Source organism: Macrobrachium nipponense, chromosome 17 (assembly GCF_015104395.2).
Source record: "Macrobrachium nipponense isolate FS-2020 chromosome 17, ASM1510439v2, whole genome shotgun sequence".
Classification (NCBI taxonomy): domain Eukaryota; kingdom Metazoa; phylum Arthropoda; class Malacostraca; order Decapoda; family Palaemonidae; genus Macrobrachium; species Macrobrachium nipponense.
In genome coordinates, this window is record NC_087210.1 from 32830311 (window position 1) to 32845594 (window position 15284).

At 36.9% G+C, this 15284-nt stretch overlaps 1 protein-coding gene across 1 annotated transcript in view; it reads right to left on the bottom strand.

Moving 5' to 3' along the window:
• Positions 1 to 15284, bottom strand: part of LOC135195874 (molybdenum cofactor sulfurase-like) — a 288858-nt gene that overhangs the window by 38811 nt on the left and 234763 nt on the right. The window contains exons 10-11 of the mRNA XM_064222384.1: positions 13707 to 14256; positions 76 to 285 (exon numbers count right to left, since the gene is read on the bottom strand). Coding sequence (XP_064078454.1) covers positions 76 to 285; positions 13707 to 14256 — 760 coding nt within the window. The remainder of the gene's footprint in view (positions 1 to 75; positions 286 to 13706; positions 14257 to 15284) is intronic.

The window sequence follows — 15284 nt, forward strand, 5'->3', positions numbered from 1 at the left end:
ACCTAGTTCTTCCTGAAAAAGTTCAAAACTACTTTGCATAGGAATGCTTCTACTTTGTTAAAATTTTTACTGTACCTTCCTCAATCTTCTTTCTTCGAGTATTTATCTGCCGCATAAGCTTAAGGCTGGGTTTATTCAGCACCTTTGACAGCCAATCTCCAACTTCCTTTCCACAGTCTAATCCTTTAACTTTATCACCACATACTCTACCACCACATATGGATATATCTTCAACACAATCAGGTACGGATGGGCACTTTAAGGGTACACTACACTCTCCTTTCCCTGCAAATGAAGATAAAGACATTAGCAGGGAAACTTTTGAAGAAAAATTATTTTAAGTCACCTTATACATTACAATTACACAAAATATAAGCCCCACCAATTAAGTGACTAAGGCCTGACAACTGCCACTAAATAAAATGACAAATTTTCTAAGACAATTTGTATTTTCCATAGCTACAACCTGAGGTCTTTACAATAGGATAATCTCTAGCGCCTAGCTGGATAAAGTTAAAAAACATGAAAGCAAGGAATCTTGTGATATCTGGCAACACATGCGTAGATCGGGTGAAGAATGGTCAAAGACCATTCACCTACAACAACACGTCAGTCTTTCCCAACTCAGGATGTCTTAACAACACACAGAGGGGTAGCTAGAGGTAGGCAGTATAATGTTAAGACCTCAGGTTTGTAGCTATGAAAAATATAAATTGTCTTAGAAAATTTGTCCTTTGTTCATATGCAAACAAACCTTTGGTCTTAACAATAGGATAGACTCGTACTTGGAGGGAGGTACAAGACATCCTAGACCAGCTGGGGGCCTACCCACCAGTCCAGCTTCCAGAAGAAATGACATCTGGAGAGGGACTGAAGCCCGTTGAGAAGCTAGATAAATTGATATCTAACCACTCAGACACTGAGTGACATACAGTGATACGTATATGGGAGAACCATTGTATAGGGAACCAAAGAGAAACTTTGACTGTCTAATAGCAAACCAACACACCAGGGTTTGTACTACTCTCAATTCCTCCTTGCCAAGGAGTGGAGCATATGCTACCAAATAGAGGGTTTGACATTTGCATATTAAGCGACCACACTATCAGTACGACTACCTTACTCATTGGATCAGACCAGTCCAGCAAATGACGTGTCTATTCGTTAACCCGCCCGAAGGAAGAATTGATTGATTGATTTATCAAAGATTATTTATCTGGTGTCACAACTGCTAATGGTTATTGACGCCACTGCAATGGAATATATAAAGCATATTTAACAAAGAAAAATCCCCATGATAAAAAAAATTTATAATCGTAATTATTTAAAATACCAATGGCATTAATAAAATTAAACAGGGCGCCTTCAATAAAATGTCCCTAAAATCTTGGTAAGGGAAAAACCATCTTCAGTTCCCCTGTAACGTGGAGGAAAGTACCTCTCTCTCTCATCTGAAAGACTGGGGCACTCAACTATCAGGTGTTTGACTGTCAATGGTACCAAGCAGTTGTCACAATAAGGCTGATGATCCCCACTCATCAGAAAGCCATGTGTCATTTTTGTATGGCCTATTCTAAGCCGACAGAGTATTACTTTACTTTGCCTACTCATTGATGAATACTTCCAAGGAAAGATGGTGGTAGCTATTTCTTTCATTTTTTGGTTTTCTAGCTCCCATGCAAATTTCCAGGAATCAAGGAACACTGATTTAATGACTGGATACATATCATTTGTAGGGAGTGCACACCTAGCTATGTTACTTTGGTTGACAGCTGTTTTGGCAAGTGAGTCTGCTACTTCGTTTCCTGCCACACCGACATGTGCAGGGGACCAACAGAAAGATACTTTACTACCACTAATCTTAAGCAACTGAAGCCACTCTAAAATTTCAATAACGATAGGATGGAGTGAATTAAAATGACCAATAGCTTGAGAGACACTCAGTGAATCGCAACATAAAAAAAATTGTTCTCCAAAATGACAAGCACTCTTTAAGGGCAGTTAGGATTGCATAACACTCTGCTGTAAAAATGGATGCCTGATCTGGTAGCCTTCCACTCTTATTAAAATTGGGAAATACAACTCCATAGCCAATGCCTGCGTCAGACTTGGATCCATCTGTAAAAACTATGACTGAACCATCATGATCCGCCAAATGTTCTAAAAAGGAGATGCACAGCATCTTGGCACTCATTTCTTCCTTGCTACCAGTGAAGAACCTGCAGTGCTCCACAGAAGGAAGCTTCCAAGGGGGCACAACAGAATACTTAAATGGCCAGACTTTGACCTTTGGAATAAAGTAATCTTCTAAAATTTTTAAAACTCTGTATCCAAAAGGTTTTGGATAATGCGGATTATGTTCATAAAGGCTAAAATATTTATCATTAAAAACTGCTTGGCAAGTTAACAAGTCAGGAATCCTCTGGATTCTATGCCAGTATCGAACAAGAGATATCTGACGACATGAATCCAGAGGCAGTTCCCCTGAATCTACCAAAAGGCTTGGGATTAGGAGATGATTTAAAGGCACCACTCGCAATCCTTATTCCTGCATTATGTACCGAATCTAAAATATTTAGTTTAGATTTCGAGGCTGAAGATTATACCTTACAAGCATATGCTAATTTTGATGCCACTAAGGCTTTGTAGAGGATCATTAGGTGATTCCTATCTGCTCCCCAAGATGTATGGGAAAGCACTCTTAAAACATTCAGAGCTTGCATACACCTGACTCTCAGATCTTTTAGGTGAGGTACCCAAGGCATTCTTTTGTCGAACAGTAATCCCAAAAAATGTGTCTCTTCCTTACATGATATCCTCAGATCATGTATGTAGAGGTCAGGATCAGGGTAGTATACCTTTAATGCGGCAGAAATATACAGCAACAGTTTTCGATGTAGAGAACTTAAAAACCCTTTTTTCTGCCCATTCGACAATTTTGTTAATAGCAGCTGCATTTTTCTCTCAGCCACTGCCATTCGTGAGGCTGCAAATGATAGAGAGAGGTCATCAACAAATAAGGAAAACATTATATCTTTAGGAATTACAGAGGCAATGCCGTTAATACACAAAGCAAACAGTGTCACACTAAGGACACTTCCCTATGGAACTCCTTCTTTTTGGCTGTGAAGAGATGAAAATGAGTTTCCAACTTTAACCTTGAACCTTCGATTTTTTAGAAAAGCTTGGATGAATAATGGTAATTCTCCTCGGAATTCATAATCATGGAGTGTCTTCAAAATACCATATCTCCAGGTTGTATCATAAGCTTTCTCCAGGTCAAAGAAAACTGATACATGATGTTTTCTGGAGATGAAAGCCTCGTATATTGAATTTTCTAGACGTACTAAGATGTCAGTACAAGAACGCATTTGACAAAAGCCACACTGGGCTGGAGATAAAAGGCCCTTCTTTTCTAAGATCCATATAAGTCACACATTGACCACTTTTTCCATCAATTTACATATGCATGATGTTAGAGCAACAGGATGATAACTAGACAGAGTAGTACCATCCTTCTGTGGCTTCAAAAAAGCTAGTAATATAGCTACGTTCCACAAAGCTGGAAATGCATTTTCTTTCCATATTTTATTAATGATACTGAGCAAAAACTTTTGTGTTCCATGTGGCAAATTTTTTATCATTGAATAGGTTATGTCATCTGCACCAGGAACAGATTCATTACATGATGACAAGGCAAATAAAAATTCCTGAAAGGTAAATGGCTGGTTATATGATTCGTTTCGCATGGATGTAAAGCCGAGAATTTTATTTTCCTTTTGAATACGTTCTTCATAGTAAGGTGAGCTTGAGTTTTTAGATGAAACATTGGCAAAATGGTCAGCAAAAACCTCACTAACATCCTCTGGATTGGCAACCTTGTTTCCATTTACAGGCAGTCCCCGGGTTACAACGGTTTCGGCTTACGATGTTCCGAGGTTACAACACTTTTCAATTATATTCATCAGAAATTATTTCCAGGGTTACGACACATGCTCCAGAGTTACGACGCCTACAAACACTGATCTAGCAGATGAAATATGATACCAAAAATGCAAAATAACCAATATTTAAAGTTTTTTTTGATGAAAAATGCAATAAGAATGCAGTTTACAGTTTTGAATGCACCCAAAGCATTAAAAGTAAGGTTTTCTTAGGATTTTTGACGATGTTCCGGCTTACGAAGATTTTCCACTTATGACGCGTCTCAAGAACAGAACCCCCGTCGTAACCCGGGGACTGCCTTTACTAACCCTTAAACGCCGAAGCGGTAAAAATAAAAAACTCCCCCGAATTCCGGAGCCGGTTTTGAGCGAGCGCGGAAGCGGAAAAAATATTTTTTTCAAAAAATCACAGCGCGCTTAGTTTTGAAGATTAAGAGTTCATTTTTGGCTCCTTTATTTGTCATTGCCTGAAATTTAGTATGCAATCATCAGAAATGAAAAATAATATCATTATCATATGGTAATAATGCGATATATGGTAGCGAAAAAAAAAAATTAATACATAATTATATTAAAATCACGCTGTGCAAAAAACGGTAAAAGCTAACGAGTTTCTTTTTTTTCGTTGTATTTTACACTAAATTGCAATCATTTTGATATATAATACATTGTAAAACAATAAAAGCAACACCGGAAAAATATTATCACAAAATGATGTACGAATTCGTAATGCGCATACGTAAAAAAATGTTTTTTTTAAAAATTCACCATAAAACTAAATATTGTTCTAGAGACTTCCAATTTGTTTCAAAATGAATACAAATGATTGAATATTACGATACTGTAAGAGTTTTAGCTTACAATTGCGTTTTTCGACTATTTCGGTAGAGTCAAAGTTGACCGCAATGTCTATTTTATTGCGATTTATATGCAAATATTTCGAAAATGAGAAAAGCTACAACCTTCAAATATTTTCCTTTTATTTTACATGAAATCGCGCACATTTTCATATATAAAACTCTATGAAATGCCTAATATGAAATGGAGCAAATTTTCCGAGAATTCGATGTACACAATTCGGAGTTTTATGGCGGAGAATCTGCGAGCGTAGGGAAGGAAAGTTTTTTTCATAACTTCACCATAAATCAAAATATTGTGCTAGAGACTTCCAATTTGTTGCAAAATGAAGGTAAATGATTGAATATTACTAAAATATAAGAGTTTTAGCTTACAATTGCGTTTTTCGACCATTTCGGTAGAGTCAAAGTTGACCAAACGTGGTTTTTTTCTATTTATCGTGATTTATATGCAAATATTTTGAAAATGAGAAAAGCTACAACCTTCAATTATTTTTCGTTGTATTCTACATGAAATTGCGTACATTTTTATATATAAAACGTTATGTAACGGCTAATTTAAAATGGTGCAAACATTACCACAATCGCACGTATGATTTTTTCGGAAGAGTTACCGCGCCGACGTAAGGAAAATTTATTTTTTTTTTTCATAAAATTCACCCATAAATCGAAATAGTGGGCTAGAGACTTTCCAATTTGTTACAAAATGAAGGTAAATGATTGAATATTACTAAAATATAAGAGTTTTAGCTTACAATTGCGTTTTTCGACCATTTCGGTAGAGTCAAAATTGACCGAAGGTTGAAAATTTGTCACTTATCATTTTTTATATGAAAATATTTCAAAACTGATAAAAGCTACAACCATGGGTTGTTTTTAGTTGTATTGTGCATGAAATTGCGCACATTTCCATATGTAAAACTTTATGTAACGGCTAATTTTAAAATGGTGCAAACATTACCACAATCGCATGTATGATTTTTTTTCGGAAGAGTTACCGCGCGGACGTAAGGAAAAAGTTTTTTCATAAATTCACCATAAATCGAAATATTGTGCTAGAGACTTCCAATTTGTTGCAAAATTAAGGTAAATAGTTGAATATTACTACAATATAAGCGTTTTAGCTTACAATTGCGTTTTTTGACCATTTTGGTAGTCAAAGTTGACCGAAGGTTAAAATTTTGGCACTTATCGTTATTTATATGGAAATATTTCAAAACTGATAAAAGTTACAATCATGAGTATTTTTTTGTTGTATTTTAAATGAAATTGCGCACATTTTCATATATATAATACTTCATGTAACGGATAATTTAAAACGGTGCAAAAATTATGTCAAAGTGACGAAATAATTTTTGAGATTTGTCACTGATACTTTTTAGTGCGATAAGAAAGAAATTCGCGCTTGTGCGCCTGCGTAACGATTGTAAACAAAACAACGCCTTGATCCATGAACTCCCAGCATCCCCCAAGGCGCGTGATTCAAAAGTTTTTGGCTGGTAGGCCTATAAGTATTTTTCCGCGAATTTTTAAAAAACTTTTTTGAGCCGACGTATGGTACGTCCATTCGGAAATCGGGGGAGATTTTGACTTGACGTTTAATACGTCCATTCGGCGTTTATGGGCTAATAACCCTGGTGGAGGTGTTGGTACATTTTTGCCACTAATTTTTCTTATTTTATTCCAGACTTCAGGTAAAGGGGTTTTCCAATTAATTTTTGAGATAAAATCTACCCATGAGTGACGTTTGGCTTGTTTTACTTGGTATCGAAATCTGGCTCGTGCCTTCTTAAATAAGATTAAATAATAGTTACATGTATTTCTGGAATAGCGCGTAAAAGCTGCTCGCATTGCTTTACGAGCTATTTAACATGGAAGGTTCCACCAAGGAACTGGCTTTCTTTTAAATATTCCAGTTGTACGAGGAATTGTCTTCTGGGCAGCATCAATAATTAGTTTACAAAGGAAATCCAGGGCATCATATAGGGACTGGAAATCCTCAACATCCATTTTAAAAAAGTTAGGGTTTTGAATAATGCCCAGTTGGCTTTATCCAGAATCCAACAAGGTGATCTTGGTGTAGCAATTTCACCTACTAATTAATAAAGATTGGAAAATTTTCACTTCCTAATCCTTCACTCATTGCATTCCAAGAAAAGTCAAAATAACAATCAGGACTGCATACTGATAAATCTATCACAGAAAAGGTCCCAGTTTAAATATGAAAATGTGTTGGTTCTCCAGAATTAAGGATTGGAAGCTCTTGGTCTTCAATAAAATTATAAATATTGTTTCCTCTAGGATTGGAGATTACATCACCCCACAGGGGGTGTCTTCCATTAAAATCACCAACAATAAGAAAAGGCCTTGGAAGCTGATTTACTAATTCCTCTAATTCTCGAGTCAGATTATAATATGTTCTATTTGGGGGTAAATACAGTGAACATATGGTACATTTCTTTTTCAGAAAAATCTGAACAGCAACTACTTGTAAGTCTGTTTGCAGTGGATATTTTTGTGAGCTGTATCTCGCCTAATTAACATAGCACTTCCACCATGAATCCCTACTTGCTCATCATAATCCGAATGATAAAAAATGTATTCTTTAGGACATATGATTTTTTGTCCAAGCATAGTCTCTTGCAGGGCAATGCATATTGGTAAGTTTTCTTTGATTAAAATTTGTGGAGATTCATATTTGGCTTGCATCCCGACAGTTCGACTGCAAAATTGAAAGCGTGCGATCCATTACGATTGATAATTAATTATTATCTTTTACGTGTTTTAACCTGGGGATATTGGTCTGGATCATAGGACCTTCTAAGAGAATGAGACCAGAACACCTTGTTTCTTGGAAATTGGAGACTACCTCTTTCACAACCACAACTAGCCAAAAGAGGGGGTCCACCATGAGGGAAATGTCCTACAACAACTTTACAGCCGTCACTCGAAACATGGACATGAACAACATCACACAGCCGTTACTGGAAACATGTCCATAGACGCGAGCAACAGGTGAAGAAATCCTAGACCCAGCAGGTGAACGAGACTTGAAATGAGGAGGAGAAGAATGTCTTGAAGGCAAACAAGACACTTCCGAGAGGTAGAAGGGCAATGATCAACTTCCACAAAAGCACGTCCGTGTACATAAGGGGGAGACACGTCATTGAGAGGAGGAAGACGACAGCTCTCAAGAAACACATCCATGGATGTGTGAAATCACTCATGTGCTTCAGAGGAAAGAATAACATCCTTGGCTGGACATACATGTAAATCTGGCATTAAGGTGACTAAGTCATGAACGTGCGAGCGTCCAAGCAACAATGCCTATGCTGGAAACACGTCCCCAAAAATCCAGAATCTCTCTCGTCCAACGAAAGAAACTATCAACTCTGGCTGGGACGTTGTAGCATCTTCACGGCTACTTCAATCTGGAGAGAACTGTCTGATCAGAGATTTGAAGAAAACCAAGTGTATAGCAAGCATCCTTAGTCTTGGATTTCAAAGAAATCAAAGAGCTCGGATGAGCTACCAATCCACCAACAGGTCGAAGGTCGGTTGCTCCCTCTACCCAACTGTCCGAAGAAACAAGGGAGAAGATACTAGTTTGGGAATATCCTGGAAATAGTATTGGTGATGTTGGTTACCTCTCCAACTTGCTGAATGTGAGGCAATCATGCACCTGGGGCTCTGAGTGGCAGGTTCTTGAAGATAAGCTCACAACACGAAACAATCCCTAACTTGCAGACAAGGGAGAGCATCAACATAAAAAGGTGAAGATGATGATGACGAAAGGATCTCTTCTTCGATCCCTACAGCAACCGGAGGGCCTCACCAATACACGTACATACATGTGAAGAAAAGCAAAGAATTTCCCAACAAACTCCAACATCTCAGGTAGCGGAAGCTGGGTCGCACTTCTCTTGAAACGCAGTCGATCAACTGAAACTATGTCGTTATAAGAACTAGCAATGACATCACAATCCTATCCATGACGTCACAAATCAGACTACTCTTACAAAAGTAGAACATATTGCACGTAAGAGCTGATTAATTATATATTCAAACAATACTGTAATGACAAGTTTATTTCATATAGGATTGGGTGTGGGTTGTATGGGACGCAATGGTAGGCCATTCTTTGGAGACTATGAATGATTTTGTAAGAAGACTGAGTGAGTTTGGAAATAACAGGAATTAAAGGTAATCGAAAGGCCTAGATTATCCTGGAACAAATATGGATTTAAGGGATGATAGAAGTTGGAGGAAAAGCAGTAGTAGGACATGGCAGGATAGGAGTGGGTGAGTTTTGGATGAAGTGTGTGTGGGAATAGAAATAAAGAATGTTGCTAGTGGTTTAAAAGAATAGTGAAAGAGGTTAAATGTTACAGGGATGGATGGGAAGGACATCAGACAGGCAAATGTAGGTGGACATTAGGAGTCTGTTCTGCATGTGGTTAGGTAGGACATCATGAAAGTTACAACTGACATTTAGCAAGTTTTTATCAAGTCAGAATTGTACTGGAAATTTTAAAAAGTGTGATAGTTACTGTGACTAATACCAGCAAGGACCTGTAACTGGTGACCATGAAATAGTAAATGGCAATGAATTATATGAAAGTCATGAGTATGCATGTACTGTAATTAGAGTCCACTATAGCTAAAAATTAATTTGTATGAAATTAAATTTGCATCATCAAATGAATCTACTAAAACTGAGACAGGGATGTGATGACATGTTTTGGGGAAAAGATTTTAAGGGTCATGTGGTACATGAGATTTGATGATACTGTACATGATCATATGTACATGGTATTTGATTCAAGAAGAAAGTTGTAAGAATATTAGGGGTTAGGTGGCAGGGCACAAGTCAGACTAGCTACCATACAAAAATTATGGAAATTCCATACATAGACAAGGTAATGATGAAAGCCATACGTAGGTGACATAATGATGAAAGGGAGATGAAAATGGCTTAACATGCCCTTCATTCAACCCCTCAGAGATCAAAATGTTTTGTCAGTTGAACTCCTATAGACACCAGAAGAGTTGAATGAGAAGTATGAAGGGGAAGGTTGGAGGTGGAGTGAAATTTGTGGAAGATAAAACGTAGGAAAGCCATAAATGATGGAATTTTAGCATAGCTCTTTGCATCACACAGCACTGGAAGTGATGATGTTGTGACAGATAATAAAATGGCTCTTTTTAGGTCAGTGTGTACGTTATTAAAGCTTTATCCACACCGCTGCTTTTTAAGCATAATCTTGAAATCGTGATGTCATTGTGACTTTAATGGCAGGTTCATGAAGGTACAAAATAACATTTGCACATACCAACCCACTGACACAAACCAGTAAGTGGTTAGATTTCTATTTGTCGAAGCAGCATGACAAGTTGACACTGTTTCTGGAGAGAATTCAGGGCAACTGGATTATCATCATCATCATTTCATTCCTTTTCTCATTACAGGCAGTCCATGGTTATTGGCGGGGGTTCCGTTCTTGGCAGGTGGGCTGATAAGCGAAAACCACCATTAACAGAAATTTGTTGTTTTATGGTGCTGTGATAACCAGTTAATGACGCCTCCTTTAGGTATGTTATGGTGCTATAACTCTACTACATATTAACATCTTATGGCGCCTAAAACCGGAACTCACTGTGTTATGGCGCCTATAACCGGAACTCGCTGTGTTATGGCGCTAATAACCGGAACTCACTGTATTATGGCGTCATATATCACCAATTTTATGCTGCTAGACAAGATCCATAAAACCAGATCACCATTAACTGAGTCCGCCAATAACGGGGACTGCCTGTGTATATCTTAGAAGATGTAGACTTCCCAGTTCACTCAAACCAGATTTCTTCTCATCTAATTGGGACTTGGGCACTATAATCATAATGATAATGTTTCCTACAAATCATACAAACACTTTACTAATGTATAATTTCCCTACCCCTTGCCCATGTTCTCTTTTTAAAAGGTGTAATGATATAAAGTATGAGCCAAATTGACAAGGAGAACCTATGGGTCTCCCTGTGCACAGGCAGTATTAATAAATTTTGGTGATTCTTCCTATGGAGAATTCTTGTCTCAGACAATCTGTTCATAGCACTATAAATAGGGGCTTGCATATTAAAATTAGTTTTGTCTTTGAAAAACTATACCATAACTCATGATGAATTACTATTGTAGGCTAGGCTAACATATGCTATATTATACACAGGCTGGCCTCGACAATTTTAATGTAACATAAGTAGGAGAAAACAACACAAAGTCATATGAATAAAGCTCTAAAGCATGAATCAATAATATAAGTTAAATGTTCATTTAACCTACCTTAGGACAGATGGTAAGAACAGTAAATGTAAAGGTGTAGTCAACTCCCGCTCTATTGCAGTTCAGCATTCACATCTTCAGTTAATCACGGATTTTTCTATGAAACACATCTCCAAATATATCACAGACAATTCAGATTTTTCATAGAGCAATATTCACTAATTACCGTAGTATTTTCATTACGACCGAAGTGAAGTCATTAATGGAAATGGGCTAATTTCTAGTGGCCTGGCCTGCTGGCCCTAACATTATTCAAATGCTAATATATCCAAAAGTATTGAAGATAAAAGAAAAATTCTTTTGGCTGATAAAACCTTACATCTTTAAACTTCATCCCATATAAGATTTATTTCTAAAATATAAATTCACATATAAGTGTTTTAATTATTGCAATTTAATTTCCTCAAAATTGATGATTTCAGCACCAAATGCGATAGTTTTCTCGAATACTAGGCTTAGTTAAACTGTCTTCTCACCTCCGCTATAAAGGATTATTTCGCATTGCATTGTTTATCATATTATTTGCAGTTTGATGTTGGACGACTATTTGAAATGCAATTAGCCAAAACATTTAAGTAGCAGAGAATTCTGAGATACCTAGTTAACCCTTTCATCGTTTAAATTGAAGCTTTGCGAGTTACTGCCTTTAAGGCACGCTACTGGTCTTTTTTTTTGTGATTAAACATAATTTCTTTATGATAAAAAATCTTTTACATTACAGTATTCACTAATTACTATATTTTTATTTTATTTTCGTGATTAAATATAAATTTTTTATGATAAAAAATGATTTACAGTACAGGCAGTCCCCAGTTATCAGCAGGGGTTTCCATTCTTGGGGGGGGGGAGTTTGCTGATAAGCAAAACCACCATTAACCGAAACTTGGTCAGCTATGAAGCTTTGGTGCTGATAACCAGTTATGGTGCCTCTGTTAGGTATATTAAGGCTTCATAACCCTACCATCGGCCCCTAATGGCACCAATAACCAGAACTCGGCTCATTATGGTGCCATAAATCGCCAATCTTATGGCGTTAGACAAGCACCATAAAACTGGATCGCCATTAACCGAGTCCACCAATAACCGAGGACTGGCTGTACTCATTTTCAAATATTTAATGTCAAGATTATGTAAATCATGATTAGCTGTGCAGTCCAATGAATGACGAAGATATGACTGCATACCAAAGCAAAGGAGATGTCCTCTGGGGCACCTCTTCCCCTTCATGAGGGGTTTAATCCACCAATTGCACTACTTCTTCATTGGCTTTGGGAGGCTCTGAAGGGTCCTTCTTCATGGTGACAGGCAGCCGCTTTTGCTGCTTCTTCATGCTGACAAAGAGGCTTCTGTAGGGCACCAATGACACATCATGACAATATGAAAAGTCTATGGAGGATGAGGGCCTGTATTTGGAATATCTGTCTCGACTTACGAGAATGATCTAGGTGGCGCTGGAGTCAGCTTTGGTATAGGATCCTTATATGGAACACTCCACAGTGTTAAATACCCTTGATGCGGCAATGGTGTCCTATAATAACACCCTTCTCGGCATGCAGCTGCCTATCACCATGTTTCTTGAGTAGATGAAGAAGGACCCTCCAAAACCTCTCGATAACCCTGACGTAGTCTGAAGAAGTTCCTGAAGAAGGGCACCCCCTGAGGAAATGTAACTCCTTTCCTTTGCTTGTGCAGTCATAACTCCATCGTTAAACATTGGCTGCACAGCTAATTCATCATCATTTTCAATCAACATTCACCACTGGTGAGTACCCATATGATTTATGTAACTTTAAACTTCTCATTATTTCCTATATTTTTCAATGCACGTTTAAATGTACACAGTTCTGTATTTAGGTAAAGTACTTAATGTACCATGTCACTCTTATCTATATTAAAAGAAAATGGTAAGACTTAAATACTGTATGAAAGAAAATGTGCATGCCTGAATAGTACATATAGGGATAACTTGATAATTTTTTGCCTTGATAAGAGTACAGTAACAGTTGTAGGGTTGTTCATGCATAGCTGTAAGCCATACATGTATTTCTAAGGGTACAGTAATATTGTGAGATGACTTTGAATCGATATTTAAGTGTTTCAGGATGATAGTTTAAGGTATATTTGGTGATTCAACTATTAAAATAAACACTTATAAGCATTTTTGAGAGGGGGGGGGGGGTTCCAACTTATCGCGGGTGGTTGTGGTCTGTTAGTTAACCCCCTTGAAAACCAGGGGTCAACTGTAATAGTCACTGAGATTTTGAAACTTTTGCAAATAGTACACTTTATACAAAAATATGTGAATTGGTACTTCTTAAAAAGTTGAGTTTTTCTTCTTTATATGGCAACATAAATGATACCTAGCTCCTGTCATTAGCATGACTATATAAATGTTGCAAAGGTTTCAAACATAACATTAAAAAAAGTTATCCTTACAAAATTCAAACAATAGATAAAAAAAAAGGTAAGGTCTTATGTTTTCTATATTAAATATTCACAATCTACTTCTCAGGCCAATATAATACATCTAAAAAGCGAAAATATAAAAAGATCCACTAAATTTACCTTCATAAAATAGAGTTAGAGTATTGGATTCCAAATCAATCCTTGTCCTAATGAGACACATTTGAGGAAGCCGTTTCTGAGTCATTGTTACACCTGCGTCAGTGACAACCATCCACTTGCGATCATACTGTAGACCTTCAGAAGCAACCTTCCATTTGTGAACTGATACACCACAACATGATTTCACTGGATAAACAATAATATCTGTAAGAATTAATTTACAATTTTTGTTACTGGTACTACTGTAATTGTGATTTTTGCCGTGACTAGATGTTCCTTTCTGCTTCTGTTTGCCTTGACCACTATTGCTGCTGCTGCTCTGTGACCTTGGTGATTTACCATCACTGGCTGCTTTTAAAGTTGGGGACTGAAATTTCCTCGACATCCAAGACGAATCAAATCTAAGAGGGCCATCAACAAAGCATTCAGCAATCATACGCAGCAACTGATCTGCATCCTTGTAGGTGCTCATATACCCAAAGCTGATACGCACTGACCCTGTTGGCTGGCCATCAACCAAGTCATGAGTATCTCCACACACATGTCCAGCCTAATATGGCATAAATAAATAAGATATTCATTAAATTCAGCACTTTTGTGTAAGCTTGTATTGCAGCAGTATGGAATTGACTTAAAGTTTTCATTACAAATAATGAGATTCGCCTAAATAATACAGATTTATCATGGCAAAACAACTGCTCGTAAAAAACCATACATAAGTACAAACAGAGAAGGATAAGTAATGTGTATGTATCAAAGTTGCTGAAGAATGAATAATGCCAAATTGTTACTTAAGATTTTACTTTCAGTACAGCTTAACCTCCACAAACATGTCATTAGCACAGACAAGGCATTTAAAATTCTCATACTAAATGGTACCTGTAATTACATACTGTATGTATACAGTCACCACCCTACTTACGAGCATTCATGTTACGAACATTCACTGATACAAACAGGGTCACAAGTTGGAATTGTTTGAGCGCACACCTTTTCCAGCTGTTAAAGTTCAAATTTTGCTGTGCACGCCTATTCTGCTAGTAAGAATTTTTGCAAACAACAGAAGAACATTAACCCCTTCCCTGATTATCCTGAGTATTCTTGTGATTAACTACCAAGCATTCTTACAATCGTGAGAATACTTGTTCATACTCGTAAAATATTCCTACTAACTTCTATTTTCCCAATTTAACCATATTTCCACTCCCCATAGGAAAGTTTAATATGTACTTTTGTCAATAGCTGATGGTGTCTATTGTTTACTTTGTAAACTTCTAATGTCAACTGCTCCTGCAAAATTCTCTCAAAGTCATCAATTTCAAAGCATGGAAAAAATAAGAAATTTAAAATTTTGCATGAATTAAAATTTTATTTTCCTTTTACCTTTCTAATACCCAAAGTAATTTTACATAAAGCTGCATCATTTAAAAATACAGTTAAAATAGTATAACCTATGAGTCAAGAGTTGACCTGACAACGTAAAGATCAACAAACATTACATTCACTACATATTAAAAACCAACTTGTAAATAATTTCAATATACAAATGGCTGTGCGAAACATAACTTGTTCATAAGT